Source organism: Homalodisca vitripennis, chromosome 7 (assembly GCF_021130785.1).
Source record: "Homalodisca vitripennis isolate AUS2020 chromosome 7, UT_GWSS_2.1, whole genome shotgun sequence".
NCBI lineage: Eukaryota > Metazoa > Arthropoda > Insecta > Hemiptera > Cicadellidae > Homalodisca > Homalodisca vitripennis.
The window spans coordinates 143,528,901-143,545,887 of NC_060213.1; the positions used below are offsets into that span (position 1 = coordinate 143,528,901).

General features: G+C 30.9%; 1 protein-coding gene across 2 annotated transcripts in view; it reads right to left on the reverse strand.

The window, feature by feature from the left end:
* Positions 1-5,565, reverse strand: part of LOC124366448 (protein SMG5-like) — an 82,007-nt gene extending 76,442 nt beyond the window's left edge. For both annotated transcript variants that reach the window (XM_046823013.1, XM_046823014.1), the window contains exon 1: positions 5,340-5,565. In XM_046823013.1, the coding sequence (XP_046678969.1) occupies positions 5,340-5,410 (71 nt within the window). In that variant the 5' untranslated portion in view covers positions 5,411-5,565. The remainder of the gene's footprint in view (positions 1-5,339) is intronic.
* Between the last annotated feature and the right edge of the window lie 11,422 nt (positions 5,566-16,987).

Sequence of the window (16,987 nt, forward strand, 5' to 3'; positions counted from 1 at the left end):
GATGAAAAAAGAAAACATCCCTCGAGATACTAACCGAATTCACGCTCAGATCACATGAACGCTTGTAAAGGTTATCTTTACCTTTGGTACTAAAAGTAACGGTATTTATTTACAAGTATTATTATCACAGGTGCATATAAACTGGGGGGAAAGTATATTATTGTATTATATTGATGCCTTTCGGGCATTATTGCGTTAAAAATGGAAAAATAACCGACAAAATTTTGTCGAACAACACTTGGAGGGTTAAGGATCAGGGGCATCACGTGATCTGGGATTCGACTTTTGCAAGCTCGAGTTAATTTTTTTTTCTAAAAGAGCAAGCAGTGCGCAGCACTGCGCAGCGGGCAGGCATCGTTGACAGAATTAACGTACTTGTCAGCATCATTTCAGTAAAATTGCCAGAGATACTGTCAAAAACAGAGTTTTCAAAAAATCGTAACTCCTTTGATTTTCATTGCCGACGAATTTTTTCTTCACTATTGTTTTCAGGAAAAATTGTAGTTTTCAGGGGAAAAAATGAACATACCTTTCCATGGTCACGTTATTGTAAATTGATACCAAAGTAACATATTTATAACGTGATCTAAACCTATTCATTTCGCGTAATAACATTCCATAGTGTAATATTTCCATTCCTAGCCTCATTACTTGCACGAAATACCCTTGAAGCTGTTACAGGTTACTGAGTAGCCTAACCTTACACCAGAGTCATTATGAGAACACAAAATTATTGAGTCCAGTTGTTACTGAAATAACAGGACTCAACTGATAATAGGTTACCACTGATTAACCTGTTACAGACACTAATACTGTCCATCTGTAATGGCCGCAAGTACAATGGCAATGTACAAGTTTAATTTGTGTCAGACATGTTTACATTTTATAAATACAAATGGGTAGGGTACGATAAGCGGACCCGGTTTTTTATATCGAAGAATGTAATCATCAATATCTAATTTTCGCATCTTAAATCCTAGACTATTAATCAATATAAAAGTATCTATACCAATCTCAATAACAATCATATGTTTTAAATTAAAATATGAATTTAATATTTACAGTGATCAAACAAATTATAACCAAAATTAGGAAAACTGAAGACGACCATATTTGCTTCTCTCACAGTTACAGTTGTTTCTTTCCCACAAATTTCACACAATGGGTTTTTCGGTATGAGTCCAACATGTTGAAGCCACGAAAAACAAGTCTTATCATCTTTCAAAGCAATGTCGTGTAGTTTTCTAAAATTTACTGCCATTTTTAATAATCAAATGTTACTTATGTAAAATTGAAATATTACCTTAAGTGTACTATTTGAAAGTGTTTACTGCTGTTGATATAGATTATTTAAGTTAATTGTTCAAAATAATTAATTAGTATCGATTTATTATATCGATGGTTATGATTAATTAATATCGTTTGCCAATTTCGATATAAAAAACCGGGTCCACTTATCGTACCCTACCCATACATATAGCCTAGATAGTTTTTCATTCAAGATTAAATTATTACTTTTTAGGATATAAAAACAGCCAAACTACACTAATTTCAAATAACTAATATAATTTGGTTTAACTTAAATAGTTATATCGAGGATTCATGAATATCGATTATTAGTTAATAATGAATATCAATAATTCGAGTGGTGGATGCTTATCATATTGCAGCCGAAACTGTAGGCTACTTTACCAACTCCAGCCATTAATTCCATATTTACCCAAGGGCAGAGTACAATAAACGTTCCCGGTTTTTATATCGCTTATTACAATAATCAATACTTTATATATTGAATAACAATACTATCAATAGATATTAAAATATCTAAATAAAGTCACATGCTTGAAATTAAGAGAAATAGTTTAAACAGAGAGACTTTAATAAACGGCCTACACAAGTTTGTAGATTATTATCGAACAAATTTGTAGCTACAGAATAATAAGAGGCCACCACCACAATAGAATCATATTTATGATTATCTCAAACTATAGAAACAAAAATGTTGACACGAATTACATTATATAAAACCTATCTGTTGTGTATCTATAAAATATAACAAACAAAATAGTTTAACATTTAGTTACTTTTTATTTCTTTTAAGGATATACTACGATTTAACTTAAACCATAGTTAAAGTGGTGGTGGCCTCATATTACACTGCAGCCCAATTCATTATGTTATCTAACTTCGATATTTATTTATTGATTGAGTCAACGGTAAACCATTTTGTACATATCATGTATATCTAACTTAAGTAACAGATGGCATGCCAGACATTAACAAATCCAAATAATTGTAAATAATAGAAAACAATGTTATAAAATACCCAAAGTTTAACATAATATACATATAAATTAACACCTACATCAAAATAAATATCAAAATCGATTAATTATAAATAATATGAAAAATATTAAATAACAGCTTAAGTTTAATTTACCACCTATTAATAAATAACTAAAAATACCACCTAATAAATAACCATTATATTACGATATAAAATAATTGTATGCAACAAGAATTATAACACATTATAACAACAAAAAATAATAGCCAACATTAAAATTTCTAATAAAATAAATATGAAAATAACATTAACAAAAAACAAAACCAACTTAGATCTACACCTACATTTCAGAGAAACGTTTAAGTATTTATAGATTCCCTGAATATCAGTGCGTAACCGCTTTTGTAAAATGAAGAAAATGATTCTCCTCAGACTGGTGCACTTCCCTGCAGTACAACAAAATCTTAAAGATTGTTTGCTAGACGATTCCTTTGACATTTTGCCAAGAACTATCTCACACAGTTGTTTCCTTATCGCCATTTACAACTTTTTCAACAATAGTTTCTTCTTTTTGTTTTTTTGTATCATTAATCGGTTGAAGTCATATATTAAGTTAAACAAATTTTAATATTAAATCCTTCAGTTTATTAACCCTAGAACTGGCGGTCATTTCATCCTATAGTATAAGGGCTGTTTTAGAGCTTCGCGCAAGGTTTAAAAAAAAAATATTTAAAATATAAAATAAAAGTATATATTTTTGTGTTAAGGATGAAACATAGAATTACACTATATTGTAAAATTGACCATACACAATATTTTACTAAAAACTTTTTTAAATCAATAGGCTATAATATTTACGAAAAATATTTCTTAAATTTGGGGGGGACCATACCTAGCAAATGAAGTTATAGTGAGAAATATTTAAAAGTGAGATAGCCATTGTGTGTCAAATTTTATCTGGTTTCAGAAAAACATAAACATTATACACATTTATGAAAGCATCATAAAGCTATACAACAAAAAGCAGCGATGCGCATAAATTCTGAAAATCTGGTGTATACGTAAGACTTTGGTAAAACAAGTTTTGCTAATACAATTGTCCATGAATAAATGTTATATTGCGTATTTTCTTACTCAGAATGAAATAAACTGTACAACACCAATGAAATAATTTCTATAAATTATTTTTTGAAAAGTAAAAAAGGTACCTACATTTTACCATCAATGAAAACTTTTGTAAAAAATTTTCATTCAGCAAAATATAAAATGGGTTTGAAAGCTTGTACTATATTAAAATTTATATTTTATAAGCAATGGGAAATATTAAGCAGTTTTAGAAAATCATAAATATAACTAAATATATGAAAAATACCAAGTTTATGAAATAAAGTGTAATAAAGCACACCAGTCAGAAAAATGCAAATCTACAATAAAATACACAGTGTCACTAAATTAGGTTATCTTTCTTTTATTACCACAAAACTTATCTGTTCCCTAGCATTTTCCTTCCCGAATCCAATGGTGCATGAATTAAATCGATATGTTGCCGGAGTACATTATAAAAAGTAATTATATGAGGGAATGTTTCAAATAGCAATTGAAATATTCTATAAAAATAGCTCAATAAGGAGTGTAGGCCGCTTATTAAAGTCTCTCTGTTTAAACAATTAAATAATGTAATAAATAATAAAAATCCAAATCCATTAATGAAACAAAAAATTAAGAAAATTTTTTTGTGATAAGAAGTGTTACTCAAATAATAAAAAGGATGTAAACTTACAGTAGGCTAGGTATAACAAAATCTTGACACTGAAAATCATCTTTTAGTGCTATTTTGTAGTTTTCTAAATTTACCAAACATTTTTATTCAAATGAAGTTAACTTATTGAACAAATTGTGTTTAGGTTATGAAAATGTGGGGTAGGGTACGATAAGCGGACCCCTAAATTAACTTAAATAATTTATATCAACAGCTGTAAACACTTTCAAATACTACACGTAAGGTAATATTTCAATTTTACATAGGCTAAGTAACATTTGATTATTAAGAATGGCAGTCAATTTTAGAAAACTAAATGACATTGCTTTGAAAGATGATAAGACATGTTTTTCGTGGCTTCAACATGTAGGACTCGTACCGAAAAACCCATTATGTGAAATTTGTGGGAAAGAAACAAATGTACTTAACTGTGAGAGGAGCAAATATGGTCGTCTTCAGTTTTCCTAATTTTGGTTATAATAATTTGTTTGATCACTGTTAATATTAAATTCACATTTTAATTTAAAACATATGTTTGTTGTTGCGGACTACATATACTTATATATCGATTGATAGTCTAGGATTTGAGATGTGAATATTAGGTATCGATGATTACATTCTTCGATATAAAAAACCAGGCCCGCTGATCGTACCCTACCCAAAATGTGTACAGGTTGGTGCAGATGATTTACTAATTGCTCAAATGATTTACTATTGGCTGATTATATCAATGTACGTATAATTAAATATGGTTTGATAATTTCGATATAAGAAACCGAAACTACTCTATCCTTACCCAATTAGGTAATTATTTAATTTAGCTGTAACACTGAAATAAGCCGCAGCTCCAGTGATAACTGTGTAGTACCCTTAGCAATTCTTGACATTTTTTTACATGGTTTTGCCATATCTGGCAATAAATCAACAAGATTTTAACATTTTCAAGGAAGAAATGGTCAATGTTCTACAGTTAAAAAATAACCAATTTTAATACCAAAGTTGGTCAGTATGCTTTACTTTAAGTTTACATTTAAATCCACACAATCTGTTGCATATGAATTAGCATAGCAACCCACACCTTTATGTGATGTAAGGTTAGGTCTTATCAGAAGAATCTATAAGTGGACTAACTCAGGAATCAAACGAGTACATACCATCATATAGAATTTATCTAAATTACTGAACAACGAACTCTGTTTCTCTTATTCTAATTAACAAATATATATCTGTTTAAAAATATTGTGAAATTGTTCTTGCTACCTTCTTTGGCCTATATCGAAACCATATCCTTACCTGTATAAGCGCTTGGTCAAGTCAAGGCTTTCATTTTTAACATCCGAGATCGGCATGTAAGATTTCTTCATACTGTCAACTCATTTTTGAATGGAATATATAAACTACAGAATTTCTCATTTGGAAGATATATCATTAATTAAAGCACAATCACAATTCCAGCTCTGAGGGCGAGAACAACAATCAGCTGCCATTATCATCTTGTTTTCACAAAACGAGGATGACGTCAAACACAACCAAGGGCAACAAGATCAACTGCGTGCAATGTGCATGCGTGTTGAACCACAGCCACCTTAATACTTTTCCTTGTGAAGTTTATGTATATGTATTATCGTGCAATAGTGGACAGCAATATAATGAGCGGCTGCCATGGCAATTGAATAAGCGAACAAAATTATCGATTAGAAATACTTAAACTATCGATAACTACTTTAAATACTTTAACTATACATAACCATTCCCATTATAGTTAGTTGCAATAATTAAAGCTAGCTGTGTTTAATGTATTATATCAAAATGCAATAAATTCAAACAATGTAACATTATATGTTGCATTTGAATAATGGCCCAACTAAAATGGCGATGGACTTACGTCATTTGCTTACGAGCTGTCAGACACGCTTATCCTTCAAAATAGTAAGAAGTTAGTTTTAAAACGCTTTGTTTGTTATATTTAGTAAATATACATAGATAGTTTGTGTTGGTTAAACTATTACTTTATAGAACACCAAATAACATAAAAACATATGTGAACTACACCATAATATGACAAATTAATATATCATATAGGTTACAGGTGTTTACGTTATAGGTACCAATCCTGTACCAGCAAAATATTTTTTCCAACTGCTACAAAGGAGATATGTAGGGACAATATCCACTCTTTCAAAACAAAAAGCTCCAGTTGGGCATTTCGTCTTCTTTGAGTTCTGTGTGGATGATCTGGCTACTCCTTTGTCAATTCTCATAAACCAGACTTAGGAATCTGGATGTTTTCCTTTGAAGTTAAAATATATTACAGTCCATCCTTTACACAAAAAAGATGATCTCTCCGAGATCTCACATTATCGGCCTGTCTCTCTAGTTCCTACATTACTCAAAGTATATGAGAAGGTCGTTCTTTCTTGCCGATGTCTCTAGCAATATATCCATTGTTTAAGTTATGAACAAACAGCAATATGGTTTCATGCAGGGAAAATCAACAATTAGTGTCCTGACAGATTTAAAATAATCCATTTACTATCATTGGATGGGTCGAAGAAGGCGTTGAGTTTGTTCTGCGACCTATCCTGGCCTTCAATTTTATAAATCACTGTTCTCCTGAATAAAAGTCTCCATTATGGGATAAGAGTAATAATTGCTCTTGATTGGATTTGAACTTCTTATCTTTCCAGATATGAAAGAGACAACAAAGAGTACAGATAAATAACTCCTCTAGCTCATTTTCGTTCTCTTACAAATCAGTCGAACTAGAGTTCCTCAGGGTTGTATACTCACCACTTTAATATTCATATTATACATTAACCGCATTTAAGTTATGGATGAAAGTTATAATCTAAATATGTTTGCTGATGATGTGTCAGTCTTGGTTTCTGAAAAAAGACTGCAACGATCTTGAGGATACACCCAATTATTTACCTTCAGATAATGATTTGAGGATAATGGATTCTTACTCAACATTGAAAAATGCTAGTTATGTGCTGTTTACACTAAACAGAGGCAGTTCACATGACCCGAGTATTTTTAACCTACAGTCTTCTTCCACCACAAAGTTCTTAGATGTTTGGCTAGAACGATTCCTTTCTTTGCAATCTCATGTAACGAACCTCTTGCGTAAAGCACCAATTCAGCTCTTTTTGCTGTAAGAATCTAAAACCAACCTCTATCAGAGAGGTTCTTCTTTATGTATACCGAGGCTAATGTGATAGCCTACTTCGATCATTCTGGGATCGCGATATGGGAGTCCTCCAACCTGCTGGAAAAATCTCAAGTGTCAGAAAAAGATCCTGAGAATAAATTTTGGTTTAAGTGCTCGACATCCATGCAAGACCATCTTTCAGGAAAACAATATTCTTACCGTGTTTTTGCTTTGCATCCAGGACGTTGTAATACTGACATGCAAAAATGATTTAATGTTGAACAAAACTTCATGGCTTCAATACTACACAGAGATCTATGCTGAGTTTTCCCATACACCGAGCAACAACCTCTGAGAGAAGTCCATTGTATGCTGGATTACATTTTTCATTAGTTGTCTGCGGAAATACGGGTGACTCACTCACTTTCTTTAAAACGTGCCCTAACATCTAGACTTTATACCCATGCGTTGTATTCTATTTTGGAGTTTATAAATGGTTAAGAGTATTGGCGAAAAACCACAAAATTTGTGACAAGTCATTGTAGACAATGAAAATGTCAAAATAACAAATAAAGAGAGGTATTTCACCTATAACATAATTAGGTTTGTCATTTTGGTTTGTTATTTTTCGGTAGTTGAGATAATACAAAATATTGATGGTTCGATTGTCGTGGTGGCCTCCTACGACTGCAGGGCAAGTGAGTGTTGCCTGAGTTGGTACTTGAGTGACTCCAAAAAGCCGATTAAGCCATCATTATTAGTCGTCCTCTACGTTTACTGGTGCGATGAACCAGTCCTCCCCATATACTGTCGGTTACCGTCCATTGATGCTTCAACGACACTGCAGACTGTAATCTATGCAGATATTGTGAAGGAAACTTTTACTAGGTCAAAGACTGTGGTTAATGCGGCGATCTCCATTGTTGAGGACCAGGTCTCCATGAAGGTAGTAGGAGCTCGAACTATGACGGCAGTGACACTACCAACCCTAAAGTCATCTCAAAACTCTGCCCAATAATGTTATTTACATTTTTTAGGGAACCCACTTATAGCCACCAATATAAATTGACTGACCCTACAAAATAAAATTAAACATTTCCAATTAGATAAAAACATTTAAAACACCCTCTCCTTATTTGTAGCAATTTGTGCATCAACATTTTCTAATGACTACAAATAAGGTGGATGAACTTCATGTGCTAGGTACTTCATCCTAATAACGGTTTTGACAAGAGTAATAATGAATATTTAAAAATTCTAAATTATCAATTGACGAATGTTTCTTTCCACACCTCTGCTAGATTAAAGGGTTAGGGATATTTGTTAGAAATCATTGTTTGTTTACCCCAACACTTTTAACGGGCCAACAGATAAAGATCGTTTTAAATTTACAGCTGTAACCATTTACACAAGCAATGCTTCAATGCAAGTCATTGGAATTTACACGTCCCTAAACAGAGGAGAATAACAGTTTTTTCTAAATTTAAAAAATATTGACTGACATTACAATAAGGCACAAGCGACTCATAGTTATAAGGAATTTTAATATTGACATCTTAGATTTTAATGCCAATATGCCAAAGCCATTCGCCGACTTTTTACGCTAGTTTGGTCTTGGGTTGCCGGAACGTAGTCAGTGGTCTGAACCAACATAGGATCCCATTCAGAAAAAAGATCCTAGATCATAAAACATCGCACTTTTAAACTCTTTGATTTCGAAAGAAAGTTGGAAGTTCATAAATTGTATATATAATTTTGAATTGCAGTAAACAAATTTTGAAACAAAACATTTTCTATTTAAATGTGAGCAGTCCTTTAATTAAAATACAACCAAAGGCTAAAATAGATAAGTGCAAATGGATTACCAAAGATATCTTGGTTTCGAGGGAAATCAATATTTCTCTTAAATTAACAGGCATTCAATAAATGAGGAATTCAAAAACATTTACAAATGTATAAACGAATCTATAGAAAGATAACAGAGCTGCAATAGATTAAGGTGCTGAATGAATGTAAACAAATGTTTTTGCTCCTTTGATGAACTTCATCTGAAAGGATCAACAGCGGTGAAGTGTCAGTTAAGTTTGGATTACGTGTCGTAAATATTGTAATTATTTTCCCGAAATCCTAAACATTCTGGGAAACTTTTCTAACATTTCTCCCCTAATAAACCTTCCTCGGATTTCACTTAGCAACGCATTTATCGATTCATTTTTATATAGTAGAATTTATAGATATCAATTTGGAGTTATTAAGACTTCAACTTATAATAAATTAAATCGTTTATCGATAAAAGGTAATTCTTGTTAATGTTAACTACAACAAATCTATATGTTTTAATACCCGTAAAACAGTTCTTTCACCAGTGATGAGAATTTCTTTTATTTATTTTTAACTTATTTTGCCAAACCTGCAAGCAAGTTCATGTTTGCTTTAAGATTGTCTCCGTTTTATCCGCATTATTTTTTTCTATGACCCTATTGACAATAGAATTGCATTTATCATGTTTAGGTTATATTTCCAACATTAAGCTATATTATGAAATTATTTTGATTTCTTAAGAGGTGTGGTAAACTGATTTAAGCATCTGAATGCTCAACATCTCAAAATTTTAAAGTTCTTACAACTTTATAAGCCATTTCACTAAGTTGAAGACATTTTACTTAATGTTGTGTTCGTATGGTGTTAATACAGATAATCTATAGTTTACGGAAAGAAACATTAAGTAGAATTTTTCAAATCTTTATTTAATAAACATTAGTATTTAGGAGATTAAACAAAAATTACTTTTCATTTAAACCAAAAATTAAATACATTTTAAATTTCTATTGCAATAAAAAATAAGTATTTGGTGTACTCATGTATTTTTTCATTGAATAATATGAAATACTTAATAGATTTAAAATTGTTCTTTCGATTAAACACAAACATTTATAGGAGGTTCACATTTTATTTGTTAAAATATTAGTTTTTATTTAAATATATATATATAGAAAATTCATTCAAATACTGTATTTTTATTGAAAGAAGGCTTTGAAAAGAAAACATGTATGAAATATTTTAATTTATGATAGAACATTTTTAATGTTATTTTATAATTATATATTTTAAAAAAGAAAGATTTTAAATACGATAAATAGTTTTTATTGGAATCACAATTTAAGACTTAGAAAAATAGCGTTTTTTTTATTGAAATAAAAATTAAACATTTTCTGAATATCCGTGTTAATGAAAACGGATTCCAGATAATTCTTTCGAAAATTGGTTTTAATTTCGAAGTAGTATTAATTATTGTTAAAAAATTAAATTCTATGTAGTCATACCTTTCATTGAAAGAAATATTTAGAGATTGAGGACTTTTTTGTAATATAGAACTTAACTAAATATTTGTTTCTTTAATACAGCCAATTATTAAATAAAAAAATAATTGAAAAATAATGTCGGAATTTCTCAATACTTAATTTGATAGAAAATAACTGTAAAAATCTGCCAGAGTAATTTTATATTCTTCTACAGCATTATTTATTAAAGAAAAATAAAAAGTAATTGTGTCTTAAAGATATTTTAATACCTTTAAACATTATTTGTAAAAAAATCATAATACGCATGAATTTATTTATTACAATAATATTAAAAGTAAGGAGTCTGCCACAGTCAAAGTGTTAAACTCCACTAAAGATGGATGTTCTATTCAAATTTATATTTTAATATCCACTAATCGAAATTAAATGAAAAATTAATTATTTATTTTCAGGATATTAAAATATATAAATTAAAAATGTTACCATTATTAGATGAAAAATTATACGTCCACAAAATATTCTTTTTACTGAAAATAAAATTTAAGAGTAATTTAAATTATATTTCTTAAAGCCAATTTACTGTAATGTTTATTAAACAAATTGAAATCTTCTAAATAATGATATTGAAATAAGAAATTCTACCAAATATTTACAAAGAACTGTATCAAGAAAATGTATAATCTAATCTAATATTTATTTTACTGTGTAAACTTTATACATCTATTTTGTAAATCTCAAGTGTTTGTTCTGAGCAAATCTAAGTATTTAAAGGGGTTTCATTAAGTTTTAACGGCTTGAATGTATGTTTATGTGTCTATATCAATATATACAGTGTGCTATAATAAAATGTATCTTCCCTTATTAACTTTCTTATGAGTAGAGATGAAGTGATTTACTTTAGGGCATGTTTATATGATCAACTGACCTGTTTTTTGATGCATGACATTTTTTTCTCCGCACCACCACCAAAAATGGGGAATTTTAACACAACCGGTACATACATATATATATATATATATATATACATATATATATATATATATATATATATATATATATATATATACATATATATATATATATATATATATATATACATATATATATATATACATATATATACATATATATATACATATATATATACATATATATATACATATATATATATATATATATATATATATATACATTATATATGTACACATACACACACCACTATGATTCTGAAATGATAGATATTACCTTGGTTAGGAAGTCGTTTTTGAGTGCTGGTGGTGTAGACATCCTGGTGTAACGCAGGGGTGGACGCTAGAGTCTTATTGTAGGCTCACCGATCGCTGATTCGTGTCATTTTCTATTCAGTTTCGAAGGGTAAATTTTTTGATTATGATGGTTTTTGTGTTCACGAAGGCGAGATCGGCAACAATGCAGAAAATCTCACGGAAAGTTCATGAAATCACTTTCAAATTTCTAATTTCTATAATATTCAACTAAAAGTTAAATTCATAAAACGAAAATCTATTCGTTATCTGGAAAAAATAAAGCTTTCTTCCCAGATAAATTATTTTTAAAGACAATAATATAAATATTTATAATTATTATAGCTTTAAAAGCAGGGATCGCGCAAAGTATATTATAGTGTAACTTTTTACTTAAGAATAGGAAGTGTGTTTTTCTTTAGAATGGCATACTGATACTTGACCTGAAATTTTTAACATAGTTTTCACGGAAGCGGTCACACGTTAAAACAAGTGATGAAACTACTGTACTTATAAATCTTTTTATTCCTAAATAACAATAATTATAATACGCCAATTTCATACGGTTTACTAATTGTTTACAGATTTCTTTGATAAGAATGAAATCTTACTAATAGCATTTTTCTACTCATTTACCTTACAAACTAGGCCCCTACGATTGTTAATATTTCCTTATACTGCATGAATATTTATGCATTATTATATTTTTAGCTGAAATATGCTGCATTTTTATATATTTTTAATTTTTCTATTATATATTGGACATATGTTGATTATCTATGTATTTGGCAGATTTTACCAAACTGAACGAAAATAAAAGTTTGGACATTTTTTAGCTGTATAATTATGTTATTGTATTTTTACATTGTTTCTTATTTTTTGTAAGGTTGCACAGTTGAAGGAAAATAAAAAGTGTTTTCAATGTGCGTCACATCTTTTACGACACTTTGAATGTTTAAAATTAATACGTAGGTAAAGGTGAAATGTCTAAACATTTTCATATTTTTAGGTATAATTTGTTTCGTAATTATCACGGGGTTATGCTTTGATAAAAAGTATATTTGATTCAAAACTCAATATCTTAAATTTCGTCTCTAAACGCTTTGATGAGTTAATCTGTTTTATATGTACATACAATATATATATATATATATATATATATATATTATATATATATATATATTATATATATATATATATATTATATATATATATATATATATTAATTACTTAATTTGTGTGATATACATATATGAATATAAAAATATAGGAATGACAGGGGGATAAGTCTGTCAAATCTGTATACGGCCTTGTATGGATACAACCCTTATCTTTTACGGGTTCACAAATTTTGTTTTCTCAGGACTTCTTGAGCTTTTAATATGAATATTATAAGACACGGTTTTCTCATAGACCTAATGAAATTATTTAGTTTTTCGAAATGCCATTTCAATAATAATCAAACAATCATATTCCAGCCTATAATATAGCTTACGTTTGAAATTTTGAACGTTACTCACTAAAAGTACTTAAGAGGATTGTAAACTGTTTCAATATATTTGCAATCACTTATTTACGGCTATTCAATAAGTATTGGGAAACTCAAGTAGACAGTTATTGCTGATGGTTTAAGGTTCATCGAAACGACTACTGCAGCTGTAAATCTTTTTATGAGTCTTCTCAAAGTTTCTCAGTTCCGTTCGAAACGTAAAAATACTATTAACATCTAAGTATATTAAAATCCATAAATTACATTCAAAGTTTCCCGGTACCTATATTAGTTTTGAAATATTAAAAATTTCGTTCTAGACATTTCGCACATTCTAGAGTTTCCTTGTTTTATTAACGAAATGCATTGGCACTGTGATTGATATGTTTCACAAAGTGTAAAATCTGAAAGCATTTACAAAATATTCGGCAAAAGATATTTGCAAAATGTGTAATCTGAGTTGAGGTGTGAATAGATTTCCGTTTTATACTGGTGACCAATTTGTGAAGGGATTCCTTTTTATTTTCCCTGTTGATTATTGTATCTTGCAAAACTTAGTATTGGTTTCAGTGATGTAAAATCAAAATCAATAACTCAAAAACACATTATTTTCATTCAAAGTGGGAAGCCGATTGCTTGTTTACGCAAGTTAAAGATAAACGCGTATGTCCTATGCTTGTAATATGAGTGTCTCAGTTGGAAAGAGAAAAGGTGATGCAGTTGAAATCTTAACTAAATGCTCAACAGTCAAACTTTTTAAAGACACAAGAACAAGGCATCCACCGAGGCGTCATTCCGGGTTTTCAAGGTTTTCGTCCAACGTAGGAAACCGTACGAAGGTGGTGAATTGATTAAAATTGCATTTTTAGAAGCTGCGCATACGTTATTTCATAACTTCAAAAACAAATCTGAGATTATGTCTGCCTTGAAATCTGTCCTGCTTTTCGCTAATATAGTAATTTAATTTCACAGCTTATAACTGACTTTAATCGATGTAGTTATTTTTCCTAATAATTTAACGATTGAATTGATATAGCTAGTACCACACAGTTCACAGTTTTTGTAAGAATTGTGTTTGAAGATTTTGACACTAAAGAACAGTAGGTAAAGGTTGTACCGCTTACTGGGTATACTATTAGAAATGAAATATGTCTAGCATTTAAAAAGCTTAGATATCAGAAAATATCCCTGTGAAGGAAGTTGGGGGACATAGCTACGGATGGACCTCCTGCTATGGTAGGCGTGGAGAAGATCTCCTGCTATGGTAGGCGTGGAGAAGATCTCCTGCTATGGTAGGCGTGAGAAGATCTCCTGCTACGGTAGGCGTCGAGAAGATCTCCTGCTATGGTAGGCGTGGAGAAGAACTCCTCCTATTCGTAGGCGTGGAGAAGATCTCCTGTTATGGTAGGCGTGGAGAAGATCTCCTGCTATGGTAGGCGTGGAGAAGATCTGCTATGGTCGGCGTGGAGAAGAACTCCTGCTATGGTCGGCGTGGAGAAGATCTCCTGCTATGGTAGGCGTAGAGAAGATCTCCTGCTATGGTCGGCGTGGAGAAGATCTCCTGCTACGGTAGGCGTGGAGAAGATCTCCTGCTATTGGTAGGCATAAAGAAAAACTACTGCTATAGGTAGGCGTGGAGAAGACCTCCTGCTATGGTCGGCTTGGAGAAGGGACTTTTTACATTATACGTACATCAGCAGGTATTTGCAATATAAGGCCAATGACATAGTGTAGCGGGTACAGCGGTTATCGCGAGATAACCGAATCAAGCAACGTCGAGCGTGGCTGCTGCTTGGATGGGTGACCGCTGAGCGATCCTGTCCTTGCAAGCAACCCGCCTGCCCGGCCATTGCTGGTGGTTCGGAAGTCACCTTCAAGCCGTTGGTCCCCAGGTTAAGTGTTAGAGAGAGCTTCTTAGCCCTAACTTCGCCTGGTGAAATAAGACATTACTTTACTTTAATTTTTAGACAATTCTTAAGTATGAAGAATGTCATGACGGTTGTCAGAATAGTAAACAATATAAGAGCGCATGCTCTTCAAAGACGATTATTCAGAGAACTAAAGAGTTAGAATGTCGGTATGCTGAGTAGAGGCAGACTTTTGCAATATTTCAATGAGTTACTTCCTGCATTGGTAAAATTCTTAAAAGAACGGGGCGAGCATCTCACTGAACTCGAAGATCCCAGGTAGCTACAAAAATTTGACTTTTTCGCTGATATAACTGAGTTGTAATGTTTTGAACTTGCAGTTACAAAGCAAAGATAAGAACATCGGTAGAATCATTTATGATGTAACTTTTTGTTAAAAAAACTCGTGATGCGGGAATAGAATTTCACTCAACAATAACCAAGAACACGTGAAAATTATTTCAGACTTAAGAGATAAATTTGATCAATGATTCCAAGATTTTAAAAGCATAATTGATGTAGCACAGTTCGTTAACTATCCTTTCGTAGAGATTAAACGTTTCAGTGAGGATCAGTCTTAGGACCACTAGAATCTACCACTGGAAAAAATATCCAATTATCATTTCAGTTACATTGAAGTTGAAAGCTATGATCAGTTCTACATATTTGTGTGAAGCATATTTTTCAAGTATGGAGTTTACAATAAACAAATATAGAACAACAGACTGACCGATGAACATTAGGGTAACTGCATGAGGATAGCGGCTACAACGTAGTCTCTAAACTTCAAGAAAATATACTTGATGGCCAAAAAGAATTCCACTCTTTTAATTAAAATATAGATTTAAACTTTGTTGTAACACTTTCTATCTATTTTGTAGTATAAAAATGTATGTTTTTGGGTAATAAATGGGTGTTATCTCCATTTTGAGAATTATCTTTCACCCGGTATTCCTTGGGGCTCGATAGAAGGTTTATAAATAATATTATCTTGGCTCAAAATGCTCAGTGGCTCAAAGCTAGGCGACCACTGATCTAGAGTCTAAAATCTAATTTCAAATTAGAGTCTTATTCAAATTTTTAAGACAAATTCATCTGTATACTCCCTCTTCTTATGTATACCCTTGACCAATAGTGTAGTGCCAATTACGTAATTCGCCATTTGGTTGTAGAGTTGGTACCGTTGTGGTTAGCCTCACTTGGTTTTCAATTAGCCCTTGTTATTACATCATACTCTCACTGATTGCACCAAATTCAATGTAGGAGGTTTCTGATAGCTATTTTACACATTGTGGATGATAAGTAACCGGAAAAGTTCAGCGCAATTAATACAATATTGTTATTGAATACATATTACCCATCGATGACTGTCATATTTTCACAAAAGTATCATATTGCGTTTCAGATATTGCTGGTCACAAAACAAGAAATCAAAATAAATTATATATTTTGAAATAATTGTTATTCATATTTTTGCTATGTATGGAAGGAAACGCATTACAACGTCTTTTGTTAATGTAAAACGATATGCTTTAAATGCTTTTTTCATGTTATGTGGACCATTTGTAAAGAATGCAGTCAAAACTAAGTTTTAGTAAACTACATATTAATGCATCAATTAACATTGGTTGTTATGACAGATTTGCTTACAGCTTGGTTACTAATAATTATGGTTATAAGCTATGCCTTTAATAAAAATGTAGATGAAAGACAAGAAATAAAAAAGTAAAGTTGAAATGAAACTCTGGAGATGGAATATCTAGGACGATCATGTTAATTATAAAAATACATAGAATTAAAGTGAACATCGTATGTCATCTAACCATACTA